Below are 21,254 nucleotides of genomic sequence, written 5' to 3'. Positions count from 1 at the left end.
CTCTCAGTTCATCTGTTTTGTTTTGAATGCTACATGCATTCAGATACAGCGCCTTTAGTGTAGTCTGGATAATGTCCATCCTACCTGAACAGTTTTCCCCTCCTGCAGAACATGTCCCAATACTCCAGGAATCTGTAACCCTGCCTTCTACACCATCGTTTTAGTCCTACATTGTTGTAGCCTCCTGTTTCTCCCTAACAACTACAATATATAACACAGAGAATAATCCTAAAATTACTATCCTTTAGGTACTGCACATCAATTTATAAATTAATTCTTAAAGTTCCCTGCAAGACCTCTAACCTGACCTTTCCAATGTCAATGTTTCCACCTGGACCAGTGTTTCTCATCTAGATTTCCCGATATATCCTAGCTGTTTTATCTTACCACTTTGGAGGCAACACATTTGGTTGCAGCTGTATATCAGGCTGTCTGATCCCTAAATATGGAAACTTTCACTGTTAACATGTATCTTTTCTCATGGATGCCATTATTGTTTTCCCCGAGAATAAATTCTTGTTCCACCGTCGTTTGTTCTTGAATATTCTCCCCCATATCTCCATCCTTGGCTTCATCATAAATGCCAAGAACTGTATGTCTGTTGGACAATCCAGACTCTGCAGGGTTTCTTGTACTGATTCTTCCTGACTTCTCCTATTTCTTTTTTGAGTGGTTACCCACTTCCTTCTGCTTCATTGGCCTCTCAATTTGCAAAAATGACCACTTTCTGAGACATATCTTCCAGAAACCTTTCCTTCCTGTGTATATTACAGAATGTAACCAATTGGTTCCCAAGTTTAATGTGCCTCTGTTTCAGCAACTCTACCTTCTGAGGCTGTCTGCTAATTCTTGATGCTATACGCATCTAAGATATCCTGCATACCATATACATCACATCAGGCTTTTGATCGTGGCATTTCTGTGCTAAATTTGCTGTGCTATTTACTAATCCTGTAACTAATTTTCTCAATACCAGACCTTGTCTTTTTTAATCTCACCATGACTTAACACTACTCAGGACAAGCTCCATCTCTTATGTTCAGGACAAGCTCACTCTGTCATCCTCTCACAGTCAACCTATTGATGTTCAATTAGCTTATGGTTTTCACCAATTTAGTTCTCTTTTCACAGGACTCAATCTGATAGCTCCTGAAGCAACACATTCAGCTTTCTTAACTACTCCGTCAATTCAAACAGCACAGTCAAGCTAAATTGATTCAGTTTGTGTTTGATCAAAACAGCCCAGTCAAAACAAACCTCCCACAGAGCTCAAGTACTTGGGCACATTTATGACATGGCTATCACCACCAAATCTGTTACAGCCCTGTTTCTCTCTCTTGTCTCTCACTACCAATTAATTTTCTAAGTCAAGTTCCTGCTGCATTTACAACTTCTGTTATGCATATCATGTGTAAATTATTTCATGGCCTCCTCCTATCTCTGTAACCTCTTTCAGCCCTACAAACTCCCTTCCCCAAACACTTTATTCCTCTGATTCCAGTCTCATTCTCCTTCTTTAAGACCCTCTTTAGATCCAGCTCTCTGACCAAGCTTTGGTTACCACTTCTCATATCTTTTTCTTTGGCCAGGAATCCAATTTTTTTTATTGTGCATTTGTGAAGCATATTGGGACAATTTTCAACATTAAAGGCACAACCTAAATGCAAGTTTTTGTTGTATACAGCTCAGAATATAATTTTAAGCAGATAATGCTTTTCAAGATTTGAACATCTCTGATAAACTCCTCTGAAATATAGTTTGTTCTCAAGCCCTGATTCTACTGCTTTGTCACACCTTCAGAATGTAGCAGAGTGATGTTTAGCAATATCAATGTGACCTGCTATATTTATTAAAGTTAATTATTATTATTCTTGCAGATTCAAGGAGCTGCTGGTCCAGTTCTAGGTATAATTCTTCATTTACTTTTACCCTTTTAGGTGTCTACAAAAGCCAGGAAGCACGCCTCATGCTTCTAATGTACCATGTGAAAGCACCTGTCCAAGCTTCTCAAAGCAAGATCAAAGCTAAATGGGCTATGGATGGTTATGTAAGTATGCTCCTGTGTGCTCAGTCAGATGGATTCTCTTGACAGACTCATTTTGTACTGCTTATATTCTTAAAATAAAAAGTAATGAATAACTGAGAGATTACTTGTTACAACTAGGTGAGAAGGAGTCTAGGGGTTCCCTCTCAGCCTTTGCCTGGTTTAACCTTAACAGGGCTTAGTTTTTAAAAACACCGTGTTTGAGCTCTCCCTTAGTGAATCCTTGTTCACCGCTTTCCAATTGTAAGGCAAATAAATCAATTCAGACAGGTTTCTTAGATTTTAAACAAGAAAGGTAGATGTTTATTAATCTTAAACTCTGATCTGGTTACCGACTACGGATATGTGATGTGACCATGCTAGCATGCATATGCGATAAACACACATGCAGATAGAGACAGAAAAGTAGAGAAGAATAAAGGGGGAAAAGTTTGAGGCAATAGATGGGTTTCTACTTTACTGTCCTTTGAATTCGCTGTGAAGTCTCTGGCTGCTGGTCAGACTTGCAATGCGTTGGGGCCCAGTACATGCTTCATTTTGTTTTGAGGTCAGAGTCTTTTCTCTGTTGAGGTTTATGTGTCTTCCTTTGTCCGGTGGCTTGGGAGAAGGCGAGAGAAAGAGAGACAGCCAGGCGAGAGACTTGCTTGTTTCAGCTTCAATTGCACACTGCCTTCTCAATTCAAACTGTCCTGTGGCTAGTTCAAAAAAACCTGGAGCAGCCAGTTAGTCATGTGACCCACTGGTTTAACCAGTCCTAGCTCTGTGGGTTGTATCATCTTAGTAGGGCCTGGAATACGCTTCCTTACACCTTCAATGTCTGGTGATTAAAGTCCATTGTGGGTTAAGTGGACCAGGGAATAGTCCTTTATCTCCACAAGCACGCGTGTTAGTATGCAAATGTCCTTGCAGCCTAGTGGCTGGTGATTTTTTAACAAGTCCTTTCTTCACTCCAGTCTTCTTCTTCTTCTTCTTCTTTGGCCTCCTTGTCTCGGGAGACAATGGGTAAGCACCTGCAGGTGGTCAGTGGTTTGTGGAGCAGCGCCTGGAGTGGCTATAAAGGCCAATACTAGAGTGACAGACTCTTCCACAGGTGCTGCAGATAAAATTGGTTGTCAGGGCTGTTTCGCAGTTGGCTCTCCCCATGCGCTTCTGTCTTTTTTCCTGCCAACTGCTAAGTCTCTTCGACTCGCCACACTTTCACTCCAGTAACATTTTAAAATCAATGTTCATATGGCAAAATTAATATGCTTCATTCTTGCAAGTGGGGGTCTGTATGACATTATTCAACTAAATAATTCCAAGAAAACAACTAGTCTTTTGCTTAAGTCATTGGGACAGATCTTGATTTTGTCTAATCGTGCAAAACGAGTGGGAATGAGGCAGAAGCCCATTTTATATCCCTCCTCATTTTAATTTCCTTTGAAATCATTGGAAAAAAATGTGTTGAAGTCAATGGTTCTGAAAATTGGAAGGGATGTAGAACAGGATGCGTGCTCACTCACTATCTTCCATTTTACACTATTGCACAAAAGCAACGTCTACACTATTGTGTAAGATACCCACTTGTACAAAGCAGAGAATAAACGTTCACCACTTGCCAGACATGAACTTGGTGTGTTTAAAATGTTTTTCTTTCTAATGAGAGCATGCTGTCAGATCACCAGCCTCTACTGATCAATATGTATATATTTTAATTGGCTAAAACAGAAAAGCTTTTCAAAAGTTCTTCATTAATAATGAAAATCCATATTACCGTATGCATTTCTGAATATCAGAAGTAATCCAAAAATGGAGCAACAACTTATATTTATATAGCACCTTTAATGTAATAAAATGTCCCAAGGTGCTTTACAGGAGCGTTATAAAGCAAAATTAGAAGCAGAGCCATACAAGACGTTATTAGGGCAGGTGGCCAAATGCTTGGTCAAAGAGATCAGTTTTAAGAAGCGTCTTAAAGGAAGAAAGAGAGGTGGAGAGTTAGAGATTTGAGGAGGGAATTCCAGAGCATAGGGCCTAGGCAGCTGAAGGCATGGCCACCAATAGTGGAGTAATTAAAATCTGAGCTGCATTCATAGGCCAGAATTAAATACGCACAGATATCTCGGAGGGTTAACACAACATAAGAAATAGGTGCAGAAGGTAGACCATATGCCCGTTGAGACTGCTCCGCCTTACAATACTATCATGGCTGATCTTGGGCTTCAACTCCACATTCCCGCCCGCTCGCCATATCCCTTGATTCCCCGAGAGACCAAACATCTGTCCATCTCATCCTTAAATATATTCAATGATAGAGCATCCACAAACCTCTGGAATAGAGAATTCCAAAGATTCACAACCCTTTGAGTGAAGACATTTCTCCTCATCTCAGTCCTAAATGGTCAGCCCCTTATCCTGAGACTATGCCCCGTGTTCTAGATTCTCCAGCCAGTGGAAACAACCTCTCAGTATCTACCCTATCAAGCCCCTTTAGAATCTTTTATGTTTCAATGAGATCACCTCTCATTCTTCTAAATTCCAGAGTATATAGGCCCAATTTACTTAGCCTCTCATCATAAGTCAACCCTCTCATCCCAGGGACCAAGCAAGTGAACCTTCACAGTACGGCCTCCAATGTAAGTATATCCTCCCTTAAATATGGAGACCAAAACTGCACACAGTACACCAGGTGTGGTTTCACCAAAGCCCTATACAATTGTAGCAAGACCTCTTTATTCTTGTACTCCAATTCCCTTGCAATAAAGTCCAACGTGCCATTTGCCTTCCTAATTGCTTGTGTACCTGCATGCTAACTTTCTTTGCTCGTTGTACGAGTACACCCAAGTCCCTCTGAATGTCAACATTTACAAGTTTCACGCCTTTTAAAAAATATTCTGCTTTTCTATTATGATGACCAAAGTGAATAACCTCACACTTCCCCACATTATACTCCATCTGCCACCATGTTGCCCACTCACTTAACCTATCTATATCTCTTTGCAGCCTCTCTGTGTCCTCCTCACAGCTTGCATTTCCACCTACCTTTGTATCGTCTGCAAACTTCTATACATTATACTCTCTGTCTCTTTGTCTAAGTCATTAATACAGTCTGTAAAAAGCTGAGGCCCCCGCAATGATCCGAGCTGCACTTCATTTGTCACAGCCTGCCAACTTGAAAATGCCCATTTTCTGCCTACACTTTGCTTCCAACCAATCCTCTATCCATGCTAATATATTACCCTCAACTCCATGCATGCTTATCTTGCACATTAACCTTTTGTGTGGCACCTTATCAAATGCCTTTTGGAATTCCAAGTGTACTACATCTAGTGGTTTCCCTTATCTACCCTACAAGTTACATCCTCAAAAAAGTTGAATAAACTTGTCAAACATGATTTTCCTTTCGTAAAGTCCATGTTGACTTTGCTTGATCACAGTATGATTTTCTAAATGCATTAAGACTTCCTTAGTAACAGATTCTAGCAATTTCCCAACATCTGATGCCAGAGCTAACTTGCCTGTAGTTCCCTGCTTTATCTCTCCCTCCATTCTTGAATAGCGTGTTGCATTTGCTAACTTCCAATGTGCTGGGACCGTTCTAGAATCCAGGGAATTTTGGAAAATCATAGTGAGCGCATCCATGATCTCTGCAGCTATCTCTTTTAGAACCCAAGGATGTAGGTCATCAGGTGCTGGGGATTTGTTGGATTTTAGTCCCGTAAGTTTCTCCAATACTTTTTCTTTACTGATATTAATTACTTTAATTTCCTCATGTTTTAGCCCCGAGGTTATCTTGTATTTCTGATATGCAACTTATGTATTCTATTGTGAAGACAGACGCAAAGGGTGGAATTTTATGCTCTCCCCCACAGTAGGTTTGGAGGTGGGGAGAGCATAAAATCGGATGGGATGCTGGCGGGGGAGGGGGTTGCAGCTACCATCCTGCCTCCGACGAAGTTTAGTCCGGGGTGGGAAGGCCTTTGAATGGCCTTCCTGCCCCACTGCCAATTGAGGCCCTTAACTGGGTAATTAACCCCTATTTAAGGGCCTCTTCCCACCGCAGCTACATTTACCTGTGTGGCGGGTGGCCCTGTCACCACATGGGAAACACGGCATGAGAAACTGTCTGGGCTGCTTCCCAGCTCTGGAGTGGGTGGGTGGGGGTGGAATCCCTCATTCACAGACACAAAGTTCCTGAACAAGAACACAGCATCAGGAAGGTGTAGGGTGTGAGAGTCCCCTGCGACGTCTCAGTTAGGTTTGGAGCTGTCCTCTGGACGTCACAAGAATGAGTGACTCAACACCAAATAATGTGTTAAAACAATAATTTTATTGAGTACTAATTAATCAGTTATTAACGAAAAAATACAAGAAAGAAAGATAACTATATTAAAAAGGTAGGAAGGAAAAGACAAAAAAAACTTATAGCACAACTGCTATAACCCCAGCTCCCTCAAATGGTATAGTGTTCCCTTGGTACATACACCACCTAGTTTCCAAAAAACTTATAGCACAACTGATATAACTCCAAATTGGCCTGTTCAAGACATTTCCCTAAAATGGTACCGTGCTCCCCCATGGTACATACATCACCAAGTCTCCGAGAATCTTGCATGTGGGTTGGCTCTCTGGTCAGTCACTCCATCAACCTTCCCTCCTCCGTAGTCTTCAGTGGCTGACTAGTCCACTCCATCTGCAACTCTGAATGTTGGTTGCAATTTCTAGCTCCATTCCAGCTTTCTGAGGCCTCCATCAGACATACTTAAAACAAGAGACTGACAACCATGAGTCCTTATCAAATTCTTCTCACAGGCACGAGGAGGCTGTTTACACATCCTTTGATGGTGTTTCTCACCCACCATCAATTAAGTTATACTGTCCATCAATTAAACTCCATAGGATCACCCCATGTGTAAGGTTATCCATTGTCCTGGCTTGTAGTTCAAAGGTCATCAAATACTATAAGAACTGGCTTCTGTTTAAACAATGAGAAAACAACTGTTATTTTCAAGCAGAGAAAAGCATAGTTTAGACAAACCAGCAGCTGTGCATAGCCTGCCCTGACCAGCATGAAAACAAAAGGAAAAGGTTCTTGGAAAAACAATTAATAGTTATTAATATTACTATTAATTGCCATTGATTACATAATTGATTAATTATTTGACTTAATCAGAGCACAATCACACTTAGTTAAAATCAATGTCTACAAAGTAACCTCGTAAAATTCACTACAGATTTAATACAGGTTTTTAAAAAAATCAAGAGCAAAGCTGAAGTAAAATGCAAAAACATACAATAAGTAGTGGCTGCAGGCTTCAAGCCTACAAAGGGGGGGAGCCCGCTAAGGGCCACCTGCTCCATTCTGCTGACCCCACCCCCACTGCCCACCCCCCCTCGAGACCCCTCCCACCCTGACCTACTTTAAGTCTGGTTCCAGTGCTGCTTCTTGGTGTCTGGTTGCTGCAGCTACAGCAGCAGCTACTGCCTCTGATTGGCCGGCAACTCTGGGCTGGGACTTCCAGCGCCAAAGTGCTAAATCCTATGGAAGGCCCGCCGCTGTCCACTTAAGTGCCAGATTGGCACTAAATTCGGCAGGCCTTCCGGAAAAGAGGCAACGCAGGGATCTCGGTGTCAGTTTTCCCCGATGTCGAGACCCCCGCTGCCAGCATAAAATTGCCCCCAAAATATTTGTTCAATGTCTCTGCCATTTCCTCATTCCCCTTAATAATTTCTCCTGTCTCTGCTTCTAAGGGATCAACATTTATTTTAGCTACTATCTTCCTTTTTAAATACTTGTAAAAACTCTTATAATCTTTTTTAATATTGCTAACGAGTTTACTCTCGTATTCTATTTTTTTCCCTTTTTATCAACATTTTGGTGGCCCTTTGCTACTTTCTAAAACACTCCCAATCCTCAGACTTGCTACTATTTTTTGCAACATTATAAGCCTTTTTTTTTAATCTAATACTATCCTTACCTTCCTGTGTAAACCACAGTGACATCATCCGAAAACACAATGTTAGTTTTCACCGGTACGCTGACAACACCCAGCTCTAACTCACCACTACCTCTCTCAACTCCTCTACTGTCTATAAATTATCAGACTGCTGGTCTGACATCCAGTACTGGATGAATAGAAATTTCCTCCAATTAAATTTTGGGAAAATTGAAGCCATTGTCTTCAGTCCCTGATGCAAACTCTGTTCTTTAGCAATCGAATCCATCTTTCTCCCAGGCAATTGTTTCATGCTGGACCAGACTGTTCACGACCTTTGCGTCATATTTGACCACAAAATGAGCTTCCAACTACATATCCACCCATCACTGACCACCTACTTCCACCTCCATAGCAATGCCTATCTCTGCCCCTGCCTCATTTCATCTGCTGCTGAAACCCTCATCCATGCTTTTGTTACCTCGAGACTTCACTATTCCAGCACACTTCTGGCCAGTATCCCACATTATACACTAAATAGCAGAACCCTTAGGACAGGTCCACAGGTCACTGAAAGTGACAACGCAGGTGGATAAGGTAGTCAAGAAGGCATACGGCATGCTTGCCTTCATCGGTCGGGGCATAGAGTATAAAATTGGCAAATCATGCCACACTTAGAATATTGCATACAATTCTGGTCGCCACACTACCAGAAGGACGTGGAGGCTTTGGAGAGGGTACAGAAGAGGTTTACCAGGATGTTGCCTGGTCTGGAGGGCTTTAGCTATTAGGAGAGGTTGGATAAACTCGGATTGTTTTCACTGGAACGACGGAGGTGGAGGGGCGACATGATAGAGGTTTACAAAGTTATGAGCGGCGTGGACAGAGTGGATAGTCAGAAGCTTTTTCCCAGGGTAGAAGAGTCAATTACTAGGGGACATAGGTTTAAGGTGCGAGGGGCAACATTTAGAGGGGATGTGCGAGGCAAGTTCTTTACACAGAGGGTGGTGAGTGCCTGGAACTTGCTGCCAGGGGAGGTGGTGGAAGCAGGTACGATAGCGACATTTAAGAGGCATCTTGACAAATACATGAATAGGATAGGAATAGAGGGATACGGTCCCCGGAAGTGCAGAAGGTTTTAGTTTAGACAGGCATCAAGATCAGCGCAGGGTTGGAGGGCCGAATGGCCTGTTCCTGTGCTGTACTGTTCTTTGTTCTTTGTATCCTCTGTAAACTTGAGGCCTCGTAAAACTGTCCTGCCCCTTGTAACACATGAACTGGAGGAATCAGACTCGAATAGGATAAATAATGACACTGGCAAAGGTATAGGATTACAAAATTCTTGAACTAACTTTATTGAACTATGCTTCAAAATCACAAGGATATGAATCGCACACTGATCGCTGATGAACAGGTGAATAACACCATGCAGGACCTATCAATGGAAAACAAAATTCACAAACTGACTTCTTTTAATTCAGTTGTGTCCTCATTTTGTAAATACCCCACAGAAGCTGAATCTTCCCAATCCACAGGACAACTGGCCTGGTTTACCTGAAACTATGAGATCAAATGTTCACACATCCAGTTGTCTGGATGATATCCACAAAGCTGAATCTTACACACAATCGCCAGCCTTGCCCTTCAATCTTTTTAACTCAACCGCAGAAAACTGGCACTTCCCCTCCAGCTTTCTGCTTTAACTGAACCAGAAAACTAAAGGGTTAAATATTCCCTGAACGATACTCAGAAGCTGTTCTCTTACCCAGCCCAGCTGGTCCCCCTAGTCTCTGTTCACACCTGGAGCACTGATCAGACGCCCAGGAGAAAAGATGTAACTTCTGACGCATTGGCCAATAGTCCAGCTGTACAGTGAAGAACAAAAGCAGGTATGCCTTTCTTATACCCCTCTGCACATGTGTTCAGAAACTGTGGTGATCAGGGATTGGTTACTCTCTGCATGGTCAGCTCTGTGAGTGGTCAAGGGTCTCATGGACAGAGTCTCTAGCAGACGCTCGTAATAAGGACAAAGTAAATGGCCTCTGTTGCCAACCATGCTGTAAATGTCTGTCCTTCTCTCAATCACCCAGGTGTCTTCCTTCACACTGTTTCATGGTTGCTCGCTCCCCTGACCATAATGATGACCATGGAACCAGAAGAGGTTACAAGATTCTCTTTATGAGGTTCATCCTGCCAGTGTTTTGACAATCATAGGTATTTGTACCGCCATTGGAATGTTTGTGATAAGAACAGATCCCATATCTGATTTCTTATAGTTACAGGCTTTTGGTCATTTTATTGCCTATATTCTGTCTTTAGGAATGCAGCACAGAGGACATTCCATACTGATTCTGTTAAGTGCGTTCTTGCACAAGTGTATTGCCCAGGTTTTCCTTACAATTTTGCACTTTCTTGACCCTTGTGTTCCCACAAAGATCAAGTTAGCGTATTCAACAGTGGCCAATTTGACTTAATATATCATGCCTCATGTGCTTTACATAGAATAGCAGGTATAACTGTAGTCATGGTATGCAGCCGAAAATTGATCAGTTACATCATCATTTCAGTCCATATTTACACCCTGTCCTTACTTGCACCAAGTCCTGTTTGCCTATCACCTCTGTGCTCATTGGCCTGGTTAAGCAATGAATCAATTTTAAAATTCTCATCCTTATTTTCAAATCATTCCATGACCTTGCCCCTCCCTATGTCTGAAATCTTCTCCAGCCCCCCAACCTTCCAAGATATCAGCACTCCTCTAATTCTATCCTATTAAACATCTCAGATTTTAATTGCTTCCATTGGTAGTCTTGCCTTCAGCTAGCTAGGACCTCAGCTCTGGAATTTCCTCCCAATACCTCTCCACCTCTTTACCTCTCTTTCTTCCCTTAAGAGGCTCTTTAAAACCTACCTGTTTGACCGAGCTTTTGGTCATCTCCCCTAATATCACTTAAATAGTGTCAAATATTGCTTTATAACACTCCTGTAAGGTGCCTTGGAATGTTTCATTATGTTAAAGGCGCTCTACAAATACAAGTTGTTGTTGTGGTTGTCTAGTGACTGGAAAACTTTAATTTAGCAGGTCAGGTGGAGCATAATCTCCAGCATAGGCCATTTGGACCAAATGGCCTGTTTCTGCACTGTACACTCAATATAACTCATTCAAATTGTGCTCATAAAGTGGTAAGAGATACTGCAAGTTCTGAGGATGGTTTTCTCAATAAACAGATGTTTTCTGGATTAATTTTTCCTTTAGTTTTCTTTCCTCTATTGTAAAAGTTTGAAAAGCCCATCATTATTTACCATTATTATAACAGTAATTTTTAAAATATATATTTTACCAGGTTTCTGCTGAGCCTGATGGTGCCACATATGTCTTTCAAGGATTTATACAGGGTGAAGATTATGGACAGTTTGGAGTACAGAGACTAGGTAAATCCTGATGATAAACACATTGAATTAGAAATCATATATACTTTTATTTATTTAAGATCATAACCTAGATATTTTGGGAGTTACCGACTGTACCTGTGGTGACTGTGACCACCAAGGAAAAGCATTTTGCTGCCAGTGTCAAAAGTAAAATATCAGAAATAATGTCTGCTATGTCACTCCAATTATGACAAAAGTCCTTTATATTTTCCTCGCCCAATGACATCCTTAGCTTTCTCCAACTGTAAGTGAAAGGCATTATGTCCTGCCAGGTGGTTCAAGGAACAGAGACTGAGAGATGTGTGAAGCAGATTAGGATCACACATTGGCACACACAACAAGTGGAGCCAAAGGATGATTATGAAGTTGCTTTGAATTCCTTCTTCTTTGTTTTCTCCCCAGCCCCATCCGATACCCCAAGTCTAATGTTTCTTTTCCTCAAGAGCCATTTGCCCCAAAGGGCTGGATTTTGTTGTCGCACCCCACCCCCTCCACCCCCAGTGTCAGTGTCCTTGGCGGGGTCGGCCTGAAGATGCCTACAGGAGAGAGCCGCCACACGTCCCAACTCCAGGAGGGCCCGGCCCAATATTACTGGCAGTGGCGAGGCCTCATGGCCCCTTCACCGCTCGGCGACGGGACCCCCATTTGCATATTTAAATAAATTTAAATGAATGATCGCAGCAGGACATCAGACGGTGGCGTAAGTAATAATTATTCATTCATTTAAATTTATTTAAATCTGCAAATGGGGGTCCCGTCGCCGAGGGGTGGAGAGGCCGCCACAAGGCCTCTCTACTGCCAGTAATATTGGGCCGGGCCCTCCTGGGGCCTTCAGATCCCTGTCTGGGGAAATGAGGCACCCTGCTGGTGGGGAGGAGAGGAGGAAGTAAATTTCTCAATGCAGGAGGCGGGGGAATAGGGGTCAAAGAACATCATTGGTGTAGGGGATAGTGGGAAGGGTTGGAGTTTAAAGTTTATGTAGTTTGGGGGAAAGGTCAGATGGACAAGGTAAGATTTCTTTGGGCGGGAGAGGGCAAATAATTAATTTAATTATTATGGGATTGGGTGGAAGAGGGACAGAAGAAATGTCTTTATTTTTATTTATCTTTAAATATTTAAATTTCCCAGTGGGGCTAACAGCCCTTTAAAAATGGCGTCATGCCAATGCAAAGGCAGCTGATGCCATTGCTGGGGATGGACAGCCAGCCCTCTCCATGTGATCGAGGGGGAGTGGCCCTCCTCGGCTATATAAATGAGCCGCCACACGGAAGATTGCGGCGGCTCCGTGACTGTGCAGGCTGCCGTTTTTATCGCCCTCCACCGACTGTGCCACTGCCACCTCATTTATTTGTTTTTCCAAATGTAAGAGTGCTTTTTAAGGAAAGTAAACTATTGATGCTCTTACTACTGCTCTTACTAGCATTACTTCAGCAGATTTTATTTTCTCTCTCTTTTCTGTACACAATGACTGGCTGAGACGTTGAAAATTCAGATAAACCCCAGTTAAGTGATTTATCTCCCAGGGCTGCCCAGTGTAACCCAACAGTAAAAATATGACCTTGGGGTAACCCTCAATTCAATTCCTTTCCTCCTTTCGATCTCTGCTCAGTAATTTACCACAATGGGACATCACCCTCCGGGAAGGATTATTCCCACACCTTATCAACATGTGGTGCAGACCTCCAAGATGACTCTTTTAATAATATATTTGCAAGCATTGTAAATTCAGATACGAGTGGAAGACTTTTCACGAGGTGGTAGCATTACAGCCATATTTAATCTGTGACTACTTATGACTTCTTATGCAACTATGTTTCTGGTAGGGTTTTCCATGTTCTATTAATCTTATGCATAAAACATTCTCCTAACTGCATAATTCTTTCTTTTGCTGTTGCAAAACATGGGTCCCAGCATTACTCCAGTAAGTCCTTCATGTGGCCATTCACAGTGCACGAGCCTGCATAATAAGTATCAGCGTGTTATCTGACCATTCGTATATCACAGCCAAACTCAAGCTAGAGCCCAATCCCATTCTTATCTGATATTCACACTTGTTAGCTTCTCTAGCCCAAGCATACTGAGACCAATCAGAGTGCTCCAATGCCAACCCAGTTGAAATCACCACAGACACAGGGTTGATATGTTAAGGTTTTGAGTGTTTATATCAAACATTAGATGTGGCCCCAACAACCCCACAGCCTTGTGGGCGTCTCGGGAGAGACCAAGGCTAAGGGAGTAAACCCTAACAGAAAATCCGGAGCGGAACCCCGTAGGCGGTCATGTGTCACCTTTGGCATGTTTCCGGCAGTTCCTGCAGCCATACTGGTGCCAAACGTCGTGTCCTGCACTCCTTTGGACCCCACCAGAAAGGCCGAGAGGGGGGTTTTGACGACTGGGCAACTCTCAACCTCCATAAATTTGCCCAGGCATGCGCCATGGAGAGGTCACTCCACTGACCACCTCCAGGCGCGTATCCATTGTCTCTCGAGATAAGGAGGCCCAAAAGAAGAAGAAGAAAGATGTATCCCTGCAATTATTAAAAATATAATAAAGGAGCAAAGCCAGTGCTGAATCCAGTTACAATTTAATTAAATTTGCTGAGTATTTTTTGCAGAATGACCTCGCACTGGAATTTCACAAGCCATTGGCAATCTGGAAACTTCCCTCACTCATAGGCATTAACCTATAATTGACCTTAGGATATCCACAGCTGACAGACTTTGTGGTGTTAAAAGACTAGACCAGAGAAACATAAATCCATGTTTGCAGCTGAATAAAGAAAATGTGCAGGACATGATAACAATACTCCCATTCTTATGGAACAGCATATCATCAAACACCATGCCACATTTGCTAGTATATATATTTTCACACATATGGCTTTATTGAACTTTTCTTCTTTTAGGATGATTTGTTGCAGTTTAATTGATTTTCCCCTTTGAGTTCTTTTTAACTGATATTTGACTTTAGAGGAGAATGTAAAACCTAATAACATTCGTTTATGGAAATCAAAAGTCGTCTATGGAAAATGGTGCCACACTGGTGTTACCATACTGCATAGGGGCCACATCCATTGTAAAGTTCTTTACCAGCTTGTTTCTGTTACTTATCTTTTCAATCTCTGGTCTGAACTGTTCTGTATGGCTGTTGTATGCCAACTGACAACTGTCGCATAATCTGAAACTTCTATTATCAATGCCTTCTGAAATCAGGATGGAGACACAATGTAATAAAATAAGACCAATTGTGGCAACATGAAACATTTTCAATTAAGTTTCCTTTGAACTATGCATATTTCTATCCAATTGTAATGCAGCTTCTCAATTGTATTTGGTTTGTTAAATTGCAGGTTTGTAAACATGATTTTGTTTGTGTGTTTGAAGTTGCCTATTTGTAATATCTTAGAGATCGTCCCATGTATTAAAAAATATCAGTTTGCTGATCTGAGCCACTGTCATCAAATTATCCTTATGTGACTAAAATAATAAAAAAATAGTTTGTGTTCTTGTAAGACTCGCAAGCATTTAAATAGGGTGAAATATGGGTGACATTTACACTGATCCATGAGCTAACTCCTTGGATTATTCAACTGTGACAACAGCAATTAAAAAAAACTCAAGAATTGCCGAAGTACAAATTACTCTTTGTAATTATCGCTGTGATAATAAGTGCTATCTCTAACAACTTATATGTTGCAAAGAATAAATAAAAACTAATTGAAAAATAAGGGCCGGAATTTTACGACACCCCACCCACCCCCCACCGCTGCAGGAGCAGGCTGATGGTGGGGCAGGTCTTAAAATTTTGTGGGAGGTGGGGGTGCCATTTCTGCCCCTGCTGCAATTTTACAAGGAGTGGCGGCGGTAAGAAACGACCTGCCCTGCACAGGCCAATTAAAGCCCTTAAGGGCCTCCTCCCATCGCCGCTGGCTCAGGACCCCCAGGAGGCTGCTCAGTAAAACCTAGAGGCCTCCTTGTGGGGCTGGGAGGGCCCCTCCTGATCGGATACCCTGTGCCCCATGGAGGGTTCCCCCCAACCCAAACCCTAACCCAACTGCTCCCACTACACTAAATCTCACCCCCCCCCCCCCCCCGCTCCCAACTGACCCCCATTGCCTTGCCGGGGCACGGCCGATTGTCCCCGGCAAGGCCCCACACACTGGGCTACATTTTACCAGCCCTCTGACGTCGGGGTCATGGCAGGGGGGCCCAGAATATTCTTCCAGGAGAGGCCAGCTAAGACCCCCAATGCTGGGAAGGCCCCGTCGCATTTTACCGGCAGCGGCAAGGCCACGGTGCAGCCGCGTGACCCCCCCCACCGCCCCTGCCCCAGCCACTCAGCGGTGGAGCCTTCATCTAAATATGCTAATCATATTATAATTTATGAATAATTACTTACCAGGTAGCAATGGCCATCCCACACCAATATTCCGGCTGCTGGCCAATACTCCCACGCCCTCAGATCTCGGTTCAGAGATCCGAGGCATGACACTGGTGGGGAGTGGGGAGGAGTGAAATTTGCAGGGTGGGAAGTGGGGGAGTGAATAAAACTGCTCCAATTGATTGTGGGTATGGTGGGAAGAGTTTGAGGGCCAAAGGTGCTGAAGTTCGGGGGTGAAAGTTTGGCATATTAATAAGTGCTTTTCTGGGGGGATAGGTCATTTTATTTGTTGAGAACTCAGTGTGGGGGTGGGAGAGGGGATTCATAGTTTAAATAAAATTTTAGTTCCAATTTTCATTCAAGAGGGCAAGAGGATAACCAGGGAAAGAGTAGGGTCCTTTCGGGACCAAAGTGGCAATCTGCCTGTGGAGTCAGAGGACATAGGTGAGGTTTTAAATGATTACTTTTCATCTGTGTTCACTATGGAGAAGGACGATGTAGGTGTAGAGATCAGGGAGAGGGATTGTGATATACTTGAACATATTAGCATTGAAAGGGAGGAAGTATTAGCTGTTTCAGCGGGCTTAAAAGTGGATAAATCCCCAGGCCCAAATGAGAATGTATCCCAGACTGTTATGTGAGGCAAGGAAGTAGATAGCAGGGCCTCTGACACAAATTTTCAAATCCTCTCTGGCTACAGGAGAGGTACCAGAGGATTGGAGAACATCGAATGTGGTACCATTATTTAGGAAGGGTAGCAGGGATAAACCAGGTAATTACAGGCCGGTGAGTCTAACATCAGTGGTAGGGAAAATATTGGAAAAAATTCTGAGGGACAGGATTAATCTCCACTTGGAGAGGTAGGGATTAATCAGGGATAGTCAGCATGGCTTTCTCAGGGGAAGATCGTGTCTGACTAACTTGATTGAATTTTTTGAGGCGGTGACGAAATGTATAGATGAGGATAAAGCAGTTGATGTAGTCTATATGGACTTCAGTAAGGCTTTTGATAAGGTCCCACATGGGAGATTTGTTAAGAAGGTAAGAGCCCATGGGATCCAGGGCAATTTGGCAAATTGGATCCAAAATTGGCTTAGTGGCAGGAGGTGGAGGGTGATGGTCGAGGGTTGTTTTTGCGAATGGAAGCCTGTGACCAGTGGTGTACGGCAGGGATCGGTGCTGGGACCCTTGCTGTTTGGAGTGTACATAATGATTTAGACGTGAATATAGGAGGTATGATCAGTAAGTTCGCAGATGACATGAAAGTTGGTGGTGTTGTAAATAGTGAGGAGGAAAGCCTTAGATTACAGAACGATATAAATGGGCTGGTAAGATGGGTGGAGCTGTGGCAAATGGAATTTAATCCTGAGAAGTGTGAGGTGATGCAATTTGGAGGACTAACAAGCAAGGGAATATACAATGGATGGTCGGACCCTAGGAAGTACAGAGGGAACTTGGTGTACTTGTCCATAGACCATTGAAGGCAGCAGCACAGGTAGATAAGATGGTTAGGAAAGCTAATGGGATACTTGCCTTTATTAGCTGAGTCATAGCATGTAAGAGCAGGGTGGTTATGATGGAGCTGTATAAAATGCTAGTTAGGCCACAGCTGGAGTACAGTGTACATTTCTGGGCACCACACTACAGGAAGGATGTGATTGCACTGGAGAAGGTGCAGAGGAGATTCACCAGGATGTTGCCTGGGTTGGAGCTTTTCAGCGCTGAAGAGAGACTGAAAAGGCTGGAGTTGTTTTCCATAGAGCAGAGAGGATGACAGGAGACCTGATTGAGGTATACAAAATTATGAGGGACATTGATAGGTTAGCTAGGAAGAAACTTTTTCCTTTAGTGGAGGGGTCAATAACCAGTGGGCATAGATTTAAGGTAGGGGGCAGGAGGTTTAGAGGGGATTTGAGGAAAAATTTTTTCGCCCAGAGGATGGTTGGAATCTGTAATGCACTGCCTGAAGGGGTGGTAGAGGCAGGAACCCTCACAACATTTAAGAAGTATTTAGATGAGCACTTGAAACGCTATAGCATGCAAGGCTACGGGACAAGTGCTGGCAAATGTGATTAGAATATGTAGGTGCTTGATAGCCTGCATAGACATGATAGGCCAAAGGGCCTGTTTCTGTGCTGTATAACTTTATGACTATGACCTGCCCCTTTAAACATTTAAATTTACCTGGAGGGCTTGAAGCCCTTTAAAAATGGCGCCGGCACCTGCGCACTGGCGCCGGACATCATGCCGTGGATGGAGTGGTCACCCCCACTATGTCAGCAGGGGCAGCCATTATGCCCCCTCCATTTAAATGAGCCTCGTGCGCGAAATATCGTGGGGGCTCAGTGGCGCACAAGTCGCGCATAGGCCATGCCTTCTTTCAAGGGGGTGAGTTTGTAAAATTCAGCCCACTTACTTTTTTTCCGGAACCAGCATCTCTCTTGCTCTTCTCCCTGGCCGCAGATCCAACAGTGGCCGCTGCTCCCGATGGCACTGCTGGCACCGAAAGCTGCCAGCCTGCTGATTGGCCGGCAGCTCATGGAGGCGAGACTTCCTGCCTCGGGGGTGGAATTTCCGCCTGAGGCCAAGTAAGGGCCTGGGCCACACAAAATCATACCGTGGCTCCCAGGCCCGGCAGAGGCGGGCTCGCCCCCAGCTTTTTGGTCGGTGAGCGGGGCCTTCTGTCCAATGTAAAATTCCGGCCATGGTATTTATCAAATATTTTATTTATCTTAATTTTGACCAATCAGTCAAAGTGACTAATATGTGCAGGGAAAATGCAATTGCTGTTGATTGTTCATTGGTTATTGGGCGCTTAAATCTATCAGGAAAGCTGATGTTTATTGTACGAGCATTGACCAGTTATGAAACTAAATTTAACAGCAATCATTCTAATAACTACTTAGAGAATTTGTAAATAAAAGTGGAGATCAAATTATATGCAAAAGCAATTTCTCTTAGCAATGTAAAGGAACTTGTAGACTGTAAATTGCACCAGCATGTTTCTGACAGTGTGATTGCTGCTTTGCTCTGTCTCATAGATGTAACTTTCTGCTACAGGTCTGAACTCAACTCATGGCTCAAATTCTCCCAATCCACCACATGGTACTAACAGTAGCTCTGTGGCCATCGCCATCCTTGTGCCTTTTTTTGCTCTTATATTTGCAGGATTTGGGTTTTATCTTTATAAACAAAGGTTGGTATCAACTAACATTTCTCGAACAATTATAACTCAACTTTAACTCAATATTCAAAGTAAAAGTTTTCCTATTATATGTGGCAGAAGACAAAATTATTCTGGCCAATATATGTTGTGCCAATAAGACACGTATGTTTGGAAGTCTGGATTTAGCACACAGTTTTGGTCCTAATTGCTAATTCTAATAATTTGAACATGCCTGGAGGTGCTAAACCAAACATCAGCAGGTTAGTATTCAAGTACTGATTTGACATAATTTTCATGGAGCTGTACATGTGGGTTCCTCACACCCACTTCCACTGAAGGTGTGAAGTGCACTGACTGGCGCATTGTGGCACATTGCAGGATGATGCAGGGAATGGGGCTAGGGTGCATGGGTTCTCGGGCGTGGAACTAGATATCCTGGTGGAGGAGATCCAGAGGAGGAGGGATGTCCTATATCCACAGGGGGAAATAACATTACCTCACCATTCTGTCCTCCTCTCCTACAGTAGCTGATACTGCTCTGTCTGGTCTCATTTCCTTCTCACATTCCTTGTCTAGACCAAGTGGGACCCCTAGCAAGATGCCCATGACCAAAGGGGACTCCTATAAGATGTTCGATAAGAGCAACATAGCTCTTTTTTAGGTGAAACCCTAAATGGATTTTCAGAATAAATGTTGCTGGAGTGTTGGTGAAGTCTGGATAATGTGTCCCAGAAAGTCTCCTGATGAGGTCCTCATCACAGCTCCAGCAGCAACCGAGCATGAAATGGTGATGCGCCTTTAAGTAACTCTTGAAATCCACATCAACACCTTGTTTACTCCCAAACAGCTAGTTGCTGTTATGAGAGCATGTTTGGATAAGTGCTAGTCATCAAATGTCATGTAGCCTCCTTAATGAGCACTAGTAGCTGTTTTAAGCAGCCCCATACTGAGCCTCCAGGCAGCTCTTTTTGGAACAAACTTCAACTCCTTTATCAAGATAGTGTCTTGCGCTAAACGCCGGCAAAACTGGTGTTTCAGCTCAAAACCCCATCTTGGCCACTTAGGAGGATTGTTAGCTTTGGAATGTGCAGCCAAAAATTGCCCGAAAATATCAAATTCTGTGTTTCAAAGCACATTTAACTTCTCTACCATGCCTAATAATAAGAGGCTGATGAATAATATAATACATTTCATTAACAACATCACACCTTAATTAACTTTGCAAAACTGAAAAAATCACCATGTAATTGTGTATAATTTAGTTAAATGAGACTAATTATTGATAATACTTCATGGCTAAAGTTACAACCACTTATAGTTCTCCTGGATCGCAGTAAGCAAAGGGAGAAATTACAGAGAAGCTCCTTTTTTTATTAATTCATGGGATGTGGGCATCGCTGACTATGCCAGCATTTCTTGCCCATCCCTAAATGCCCTTGAGAAGGTGGTGGTGAGCCACCTTCTTGAAACACTGCAGTCCATGGGGGTAGGTACACCCACAGTGCTGTTAGGAAGGGAGTTCTGAGATTTTGACCTAGCAATAGTGAAGGAACGGTGATATAATTCCAAGTCAGGATGGTGTGTGACTTGGAGGAAAATGTGCAGGTGGCGGTGTTCCCATGCATTTGCTGCCCTTGTCCTTCTAGGTGGTAGAGGTCGTGGCTTTGGAAGGTGCTGTCTGAGGAGCCTTGGTGCATTGCGCTATAATCTGACAGTCGTCTCGTAATAACATTTATTGAATACATCTGTTGTGTTAATTTGAATAGAAATAATAAAATAAATCAATGTAAGAATCTGGTTTACACACTTCTAGATTTTACTTTGTATTGGGAAACTGTATTGGAAAAATTTGGAATATTGTCGAAAATTGTTGAAGAACCTGTTTCCACTGACGAGTATTGGTAACCGAAGGACAGAGTTAAAGACAATTGGCAAAAAAAAGCCAGGGGGGAAATGGGGGGGGGGGGAAATGTTTTTACTTAACAAGTTGTTATGATTTAGAATGCATTGTCTGAAAGAGTGGTGGAAGCAGATTTAATAACTTTCAAAGTAGAACTGGATAGAAATATAAAGAAAACTTTGCAGAGCTATGGGGAAAGAACAGGGAAGTGGAGCTAATTGATAGCTCTTTCAGAAAGCTAGAGAAGGCACAATGGGCCAAATAGCCTGCTCCTGTACTTCATGATTCTAGTTTAGTTTAGTTTAGAGATACAGCACTGAAACAGGCCCTTCGGCCCACCGAGTCTGTGCCGACCATCAACCACCCATTTATACTAATCCTACACTAATTCCATATTCCTACCATATCCCCACCTGT

General features: G+C 43.0%; 1 protein-coding gene across 1 annotated transcript in view; it reads left to right on the top strand.

The window, feature by feature from the left end:
* csmd3b (CUB and Sushi multiple domains 3b) overlaps positions 1-21,254 on the top strand; it is a 2,327,439-nt gene that overhangs the window by 2,305,051 nt on the left and 1,134 nt on the right. The window contains exons 67-69 of the mRNA XM_068032163.1: positions 1,938-2,047; positions 11,304-11,391; positions 18,832-18,967. Of these exons, the coding sequence (XP_067888264.1) occupies positions 1,938-2,047; positions 11,304-11,391; positions 18,832-18,967 (334 nt within the window). The remainder of the gene's footprint in view (positions 1-1,937; positions 2,048-11,303; positions 11,392-18,831; positions 18,968-21,254) is intronic.

Source organism: Heterodontus francisci, chromosome 5, assembly GCF_036365525.1.
Source record: "Heterodontus francisci isolate sHetFra1 chromosome 5, sHetFra1.hap1, whole genome shotgun sequence".
NCBI classification, from domain to species: domain Eukaryota; kingdom Metazoa; phylum Chordata; class Chondrichthyes; order Heterodontiformes; family Heterodontidae; genus Heterodontus; species Heterodontus francisci.
The sequence above is the reverse complement of the archived record's forward strand: the minus strand, read 5'-3'. Positions and strand labels throughout refer to the sequence as shown.